At 33.2% G+C, this 9,545-nt stretch overlaps 1 protein-coding gene across 1 annotated transcript; it reads left to right on the top strand.

Annotated features, from left to right (window-relative positions):
- On the top strand, positions 335 to 877 carry LOC109831058 (ATP-dependent Clp protease proteolytic subunit 2, mitochondrial-like). Its single transcript, XM_020398395.1, is given in 1 exon segment — positions 335 to 877. A coding segment is annotated over 1 exon segment (543 nt).

Below are 9,545 nucleotides of genomic sequence, written 5' to 3'. Positions count from 1 at the left end.
AACTAGCCTTATAGATTTCAATTCCAAACAATTTATAATTGTTCAAAACTCTATCCATAACAATTAGATAGATTAGAATTGTTCAAAAACACTCACTAGTAGAAAATCACGTATCCTAGACGGAATATTCTAGACGGAGATTTTTCCATCTAGTTTGCTATGTCTAGAATATTCCATCTAGGATAAAACATCATAGATGGAATTTTCTGTCTACAATAGCAAAGTAGACGGTTCTTTTATTTTTAACTTTTTTTAAATGGGTCAGCTATCCTAGATGGAAATTTCCGTCTAGGATGTATCTTAGACGAAAATTTTCGTCTAGCATGTATCCTAGATGGAAATTTTCGTCGTCGTGGCCCAGCTCCTCTTCCTCGAGTCGGAGAACCCCTCTAAGCCCCTCTTCCTCTACATCAACCCGCCCGGTGGCGTCGTCACCGCCGGCCTCGCCATCTACGACACCATGTAGTACATCCGCTCCCCCGTCTCTACCCTCTACGTCAGCCAGGCCACCTCCATAGGCTCCCTCCTCCTCGCCGCTGGCGCCCCGGTCAAGCGTCGCTCCCTCCCCAATGCCAGGGTCATGATCTACCAGCCGTCTGGGGGCGCCATTGAGCAGGCAACCAACATCGCCATCCATGCCAAGGAGATACTCAAGGTGAGGGAGAGGCTGAACGCCATCTACGCGAAGCACACAGGGCAGAGCCTAGAGAGGATCGAGAGGTTCATGAAGAGGGACATGTTTATGTCGCCCAATGAGACCAAAGAGTTTGGGATTGTGGACGAGGTCATTGAGCACCGGCTGATTGCGCTGGTTTCGGATGCGGTCGAGGGTGAGGAGAAGGAGATGAAAGGGAAGGGTGAGGGATCGAGCCCGTAGCTGAAACAGAGGTGTTGGATGCTAATCTATCTATATGCAGCAAGAAACAGTTAGCTAAATAATCACTTGTTGTTTGATGTTTATCCTAGCAGTGTTATTTAGTGGGAGTTACATTCGTCTTTTTCTATTTAATTTTAATACAGTATTGATGTCTTGAGGAATTGTGTTCTGTTTGGTTTGGAGTTTATTTTATTGTTTTATTAACTTTGGTTAGTAGCTTCATCATGATAAATGGAAAGCAAGTTCACTGCATTAATACTAGAGCTTTAGAATTAGGCATAGTACACATATAAGAATGATGCTATTTATAACCTACCTATGTGATAAACAAGACAACTCTTATAAATCCACTGATATTCGCATTTTTTATATGTATAATTATTTTCCCTGAAGCCTTAAATGGGTATGCTCTACTTGGATGATCTTAAATAGATTTGGTTAAATGAAAAACTTTGTTTTATATTGTGGTATGTTGAAGTCAGGTATCTAGCAGTGTTTAACTGTTATCATTTACTTTGAAGATATGTTAATTTTATCATCTCTTAAAGGAACTAAAGTTCCATGTGGATTCTCTTTGAAGATATGTTAATTTTATCATCTCTTAAAGGAACTAAAGTTCCATGTGGATTCTTCTTTGGATGGAGCAATCAAGTATATATTTGATTTTTTTTAAAGGAACTAAAGTTCCATGTGGATTCTTCTTTGGATGGAGCAATCAAGTATATATTTGATTTTTTTTTTCCTCTCTTACTTTCTTGATCATACTTTAAAGTGAAACTTCATATCTATCAAATTCTGTAGCTGACTTTGTGAATTGTAGGATCAAGGATAGCTATAGGACATATTAACATGATAAACATCGCCAATTCGTATTTTAACACTTGTTTTGAGTGTGGATCTTTATGTGCATTGTATAATCTGTAGTTGCTTTTGTTTGCATTTTAAAAGGAACATGTTAAGTGTTGTCTATCTAATACTATATTTTTTCGAGGGGAGAGAGCATACTCATGCTCTGATTTCTCAAACACTTCACACTTTATAATAATTGTCTTAATAGGCACATTACCGAAACAAACATAAGCAGTACAATCACCACTTTTAAAGCATTGAAGTTCAGAACATGTGTCAATGTTGCTAAAAGGTCTTATCCTATGAAGCATTGTATCATTTATCATAATATATTAAACAGTTGTGTGATATTGCTACTACAGGAAAGGAGAGAAAGAAAGAATCAGCAAGCTTGTCGATGTTTATTTCATCCTACGTACTTCTCTGAAATGCTAACATTACAAACTTCTTTATGTTACAGATTTTAGGAGCTGCTATTGTGTTTAATAATATAAGAAAGCATCCCGATCAGCTGAAAGACATGCGGTCGCATCGCCAGCCAGACCTACCATCGTTGGGGTTCACGAGTCGGAACGGAATGGTTTCCATGGAACAATATTGAATCATCAATGTAGTAACTATCAGTCTCTTTGTAAAAGCTAATTCTTAGAGTACCTACTTTTTAATGGCTAGAGAGAACCATATTTTTTGTTGTTGCTCATTTTGTAACTTAATGTTTTCGATGTGTTGTATAATGATGGATACATTTTGTTAATAGAGATTATTAGATTAGTTAAAAACTCAATTATATTACTTGCAAAATTGATCCTTTTTTTTTTTTGCTTAATTCTTCAATGCACAAAGTAGATTCCTTTAAAAAACACTGTAGCGTCCGTCTAGGATGATTCCTAGATGAGAATTTTGTCTAGGATACTTCTTATCCTAGACACCTATCCTAGACGGATTTCTGTCTAGGAAGCATCCTAGATGAAATTTTCTTCTTGGAAACTTCCCAAACGGAATTATTTTCAATCTAGGATTTTCGTCTAGGAAGCATTCTAGACGGAATTTTCGTCTAGGATGCTAAATCATCCCAGACAGAAATTTTAACTTGGAAACTTCCCAGACAAAAAAATTTTTCATCTAGGGTTATCCGTCTAGGATGTTTTTCTAGATGGAATTCTGTCTAGAATACTACATCCTAGACGAAAACTTACTAGACGAACATCCTAGACAGAATTTCGTCTGGGATAGTCTTCTTAAACGGAAATATGATTTTCCTAGACGGAATTTTTCATCTAGGATGCCTCATTTTGTACCAGTGACAGACATAATAGAATTTCTATTACATGTGAACATCTTCTAATGCAGTCAAACCCTTATCTGACCAACTGTTCATAAAAGCTCTTGTTAGACCCTAGAGGGGGGGGTGGTGATTAGGGTCTTATGCTAATCTAATCTGATTTAAATACCAATTAAAATTAATTAATGAGTTATCCTAGCAAGTATAAAATACCACAAGATATATGAGCTAGAATAAGCAATATGAACAACAAGATATATCCTGACAAAGAGATATAGGCAATGTATGTGCAAGGATATAAACTAACATAAGGGTAAACAATATGAACTAGATAGTGGATGATATAAATAATGAGCTATGGACAATGGCGACAAGAAATATAAACATAAGATTAAGTGCACCAAAGCAAACTCAAACACACGATATGATCACGGAGTTTGGACCTTCCGTCCTACATCTCCGCTCCCCACTCCCGGGGAGAAATCCACTATCACAACCGGGTTTTCTACGCTCACCCGAATAACGTTTACACCTCACAGTGTCGGTTTTCAACGCTCACCGATCAACGTTCACTCCTCACACTCGGTTTTCTAGTTCATCGAAAACTTCACAACACACTCGGTTTTCTAGCTCACCGAAAACCTTACACCATTCACAATGTAACAAATATAAATTTGTTCTCTACAATAGATGAGAACTCAATTAAGCACAACTCAATGTTACAATCTCTCATAACCCTATTATACTATGTATGCAAGTACAATAAGCTCAAAGTGGGTGTGTGTAACAATGAGTAAATAAAATCAAATCAACTAAACTCAAATATAAAATCTAGCTTAAGAACAACGATAATCAAACAAGTATATAAATGTAAAGCTAGAGTTTGAGTTTAGAAAACTTCTCAATTGATAACAAGAGATGGAGGGAGGATAGTTGGAAGCTCAAACTTCAATAGATAATCTCCTCAAGCTCTTGTGGAATTGATTCACAAAACCGAAACACTCAAATGCTTAACAGCTTCTTAAAACAAACTTAAACAAACACTAAACAAGTTTAAACCCTTGTTAAACTATTTAAAAAACAATCTCTGCAATGTATGGAGAGCTGAAGATAATGGGGTATTTATACTCACTTAAAACTTCAGCATAAACCCCAAGCAAATGACAAAAAAGCCCAAAGCAAACAGCTCAGAAAAATAGCCGTTGGGTTCCAACGGTCATATCGGCGGTCGACCGCGAAGAATAAAAAGGCGAAGAACTGTTCTGAAAAAAAAAAAAAAAAAAAAAAAAAAAAAAAAAAAAAAAAAAAAAAAGCCAATAAAAACTATACTGAGTTCTGAACTCTTGGCGATCGACCGTGGCGGTCGACCGCGAACAGATACTCAGGAAAAATAGGTTTTAAAGCTGATTTTGAGACTTTTGAAAATATGTTAAAAATAACAAATGAAGTACAAAAATAATGAAACTTTGGGAAATGTATATAAACATGTAAATGAACATGTTACAAAAAGAATTTTCCAAATTGCATTTCTCATTTGTAAAAAGTCATCATTTTGCAAAAATAGTCCAAAACACGAAAATGTAAACATGTGGATTTTGACATTTAGGCTAAACCATGTTTTGAAACTTTGCACAATGATTATATAGACTTAATAAAATATGTATATGATTATTGTTAAGTCCAAAAACTAAGAATACAGAATTTTCACAAAATTGCATATTTTATGCAATGTTTTCAAAAACACAATAGTAAATATGAAATATGTGATTTCATATTATAAACATAAAAACCCAAAACCATGCATGTATGTAAATGTATATAACTATATATATGCATAGAAACCAAAACTTATGTATATATATATATATATAACTATATATATATAAAAACCAATAAATGTGTGTATAGATATTGAGCTTAACTTAACGTACTTAACACACATAATATAAAACCTATACTAAGTTACCCAAGCTAGATCTTGATCTTCAATAAGCTCGACTTGGTACACATGCGGATGAAGCTGAACTTGGATCTTGAACTAGAATTGCATAAGCTTCACCGACATTCCGCCAACCTCCATTGGATATGATCGTTGAAGCTCTATTCCATCCATCCTCCAACACGTTGTTTGCCTAGAAAAAATACGAAAACACAAACACTAGACAAACAACATTAGAAGTAAATTATTTGTTAAACATCATCAAAACAAGAAGGCCAACAGCTCTTTCATAATATGGATTAATTATTTATAAATAATATTTTACATTCAGTCTCCCTTGGTATCATTTATTTGAGGTAATTCTTTTGAGTAGGACAATTCACCTATCTGCTCTTGCCTTAATCGTAATTCTTATGAACACAAATAAAAATCATTTTGAAATATTTGATTATTTTATTTTTATAAGAAAACAAATTTTGGAAAATATTTTCTAAAACCACACATTGGTGGGAATTTACTTACTTCATGGGAATGCATAATAAATTAACTCATCATAATGAGCATATTGGAGCTTATCTAGATATCCATCATTTTCCTAAATGAAATCTAGTAACCCAACATTTTTGGTTGTGTAGCACTTGCTAAACAAGTTTAACCATCACATCAAAGCATATTAAATTATCAAATCAGAAATGACAATATCATCAAGTCAAAGGAATCATGTAACGATCTAAATTCTCCATCTCCTAGGTGAAGTGTCCTACAGAATTCAAATACGGTCTAGTGCTACATACATACCAATGTGTGCTTATGACATATACCTAGGGAATCCGCATTCACGGTGATTGAGACTCACCACCACATCTCATATGTCGGTATCATGCATAATAACATATTATAACAAAATTATCATTTATCAGTTATAAGTTAAACACAGATTTAAAAAATCTCTAAGTTGGATCACATCTCCAAGCAAGTGACCGACACAGTGCATAATCTAGCAAAATAATTTCTAAAGATATATAACAATTATATAAATGATACCCAAATTATATGTGCAATAATAAAATATTTATTAATATTCTAGAATATTACATAAAATATATTGGATGTTCAATGGTATATTATTATTATTCCAGTAATCTCTCACTTGCCCTAACATCGAGTAAGATATAATCCTAACTACTATCTGCCCAAAAAAAATTTGTGACATTGGTTTTTGTAAATGGATCCTATATGTTATCTTCTTAGCCATCTCTTTAGTGTTAGCACCCTAATGCCACTAGGAAAGAACCCTAGAGGGGGGGAGGGTGAATAGGGTTTATGCTAATCTAATCTGATATTAATGCCAATTAAAAACTTATTAACAAATATCCTAGCAAATTAGATATGCAACAAGATATATATATAAGGATATACAAATAAGGGTAAGTAAACTATAAACAAATACAAACAATATAGTGGATAAATTAGACAATGAGAGAATGACGATGGGTAAGTAAACTATAAACAAATACAAACAATATAGTGGATAAATTAGACAATGAGAGAATGACGATAGAGATAAACAAAATAAAACAATATAGTGGATAAATTAGACAATGAGAGAATGACGATAGAGATAAACAAAATATAAGTGCACAAGACAAACTCAAACGCACAAGAAATGATCACGGAGTTCAGACCTTCCGTCCTACGTCTCCGCTCCCCACTCTCGGGGAGAAATCTACTATCACACTGGGTTTTCAATGCTCACCCGAAAACGTTTATACCTTACAATCGGTTTTCTACGCTCACCAACAAATGTTTACAACTCACACTTGTAACTACACAAATACCACCTCAAGTTTTGGCCTCCCACGTGTCTCCCTCAAGTACTCAGAATTACTACCTCTCACTAGGCTTTAGTACCGACGACACTCCTCTTGGAACCGATCACGTCTCTCACCTCTACACTCCTCTTGGTGTACTTGTGCAATACAATGTGAACCTTATAAATTATCGCTCAACAATAAATGATTGTTCTCTAAACAAGGATGAGAACATAATGAAAGCTCACACTCTAAGTCACACTCCTCACAACCCGAGTTATATAATGTATGCAAATATAATAAGCTCAATGGTTGTGTGTGAACAAAGAGATTTAATAAAATCAACTAAACTCAATATAAACTCTAGCTTAACAAAATGATAAATAAATAAATATGTAAATGTAAAGCTAGATAAAGTTTAGAAACACTTCTCTAAAGATGATAAGAGAGAGAGAGAGAGAGAGTGAGAGAGAGAGTGAGAGAGAGAGAGAGAGAGAGAGAGATGAGTTAAAGCTCAAACACCAAAGGATGGTCTCTTCTAGCTCTTGTGAAAATTTCTTCACAAACTTGAAACTCAAACAAACTTAAACAAACTTTTTAACCCTTGTAAAACTCTCTCAAACTTGTTCAAAACATTCTCTTGGTTAGTTCAGAAGTTAGAGGGCAAGGGGTATATATAGGATCACAATACAAACCCCAAAAACCAAGAAAAACCAAGCAAAAAAACAAAATAACGGAAACTAAAAATATAGCCATTAGAGGCCGTCGTCGATTGATGAACAATATCAGTCGACTAATGAGCTGACCGTTACAGGCAGTTCACAGCTCATCGGTCGACTAAAGACCTCATCAGTCGACTGGAAAACTCATTAGTCGACTGATAGTTCATTAGTCGCAAAAACAGAAATTTTTGATAATTCTAGACGATTTCATCAGTCGACTGAACACTTGCATCAGTCGACTGATAACACAATATCAGCCTGTTTAAAACAGTAAATCTGATTTTTATACCTCTTTTAAAAATAGCAAATAAATTTGAAAAAATATAAAATTTTAGGGAATGCTTGTAAACATGCTATTGAACATGTTACGAAAAGAATTTTTCAAATTGCATCTCCCAATTAAGAAATCTCTTCATTTTGCAAAAATATCCAAAACATGAAAATGTGATATTTTTGAAATTTGATGTTTTGACATAAACCAAAGTTTTGAAAACTCTTGTATGAATTTATAGACTTGATAAAAGGTATAAACTATTGTTCTTAAGTCTATAAACTAAAAACATAATATATTCACAAAAATGCATGTTTTGCAAACATTCAAAACAATAAACATGATTCCATTGAACTAAATAAACTTGATATCATATTAAGCACATATAAACATGAAACAATTATGTAATTTCCAATTTTATTTATTTGTTTCATATTTGCATAGCTAAACACAAAACTAAAAATGATAAATATGAAACATGTATGTACATATATAATTAAGTATATTTGTTTTATATATACGCTTGAGAACTATAAAACCAAAACACACACACACACACACACACACACACACACACACACACACACACACACACACACACACACACACACATATATATATATATATATATATATATATATATAAACAAAAATGTGTATGTGTGTATGTGATTGAGCTTGAAGTATCTACACACAAGTATAAACCTAAAACTAAATTACCCAAGCTTGAAGGTCTTCAATATAGCTTGACTTCGTTGCGGATGAAGCTTGATCTTGAATTGACTAGAATTACAAATGGTTTCACTCCACTATTCCGCCAACCTCCATTGGATATGATCGTAAAAGCTCAATTCCATCCAACCTTCAATACATTGTTTATCTAGAATAAATAAGAAAACACAAATACTAGACAAATAATATTAATTGTAAATTGTTTGTTAAAACATCATCAAAATAAAAAGGCCAACATTTAGAACACCACATGTTTTTTTTATTAAAACTGAACAAGATAATATTTCTTTCTAAGCTTTTCGCAATAGCTCTACTACTATCGAATAATAGTGAGAAAGAAATACATTATAAGGTATAATATTAAGCTTATGGAGAAAATCATTTATCCATATTTCTTCTTTAGTAGTTTCACATGACTACATATTCTGCTGTTGTTTTAATGATATAAATATAACCCAAAAAGACGTTGTATTATTAGGATCGGATTATAATTCTCAATATATATATCCTTTCGTCTTATGTTATTTTGCATCATAAACTAAACATTAATTTTTGTCTTATGCAAACATATAAATATGACTTTCATTGTAGTCTAATATTCCTCATTAGGATTGGACCGGAATCTACTCACAAGATCAATTGGTTTTAAAATGCTAAATCACCTCTAGAACACATTTCCTTAGAGAGAGATTCCATGTCTCACAGGAACCGATCTTTTCTTGAAACTTTACAAGTTGAACATTCTACGGATCTTATCCATATAACTAGATTGTGATGATCATATCATCTCTTTTTTTTTATCTATATAGAGTGTGAGATCCAAGATATAAAATATCAAAAAGTCATACTTTAACTCATGAATTAGAATATCATTCTCAATGATAGTATATGTCATCAACATATAACGCTAGGAATATAACGGAATTATTTTATTATTTTTATACACACAAGATAAGGATTTGATCAAAATGGAATGTTTTAACCATTTGAATCTTGTTTAAGTTCATAACTTGATTGATTCAATATTTAATCAATCTTATCTTCTTAAATTTTGCATATTTGA

This window comes from Asparagus officinalis, chromosome 2, assembly GCF_001876935.1.
Source record: "Asparagus officinalis chromosome 2, Aspof.V1, whole genome shotgun sequence".
NCBI classification, from domain to species: Eukaryota; Viridiplantae; Streptophyta; class Magnoliopsida; order Asparagales; family Asparagaceae; genus Asparagus; species Asparagus officinalis.
The sequence above is the reverse complement of the archived record's forward strand: the minus strand, read 5'-3'. Positions and strand labels throughout refer to the sequence as shown.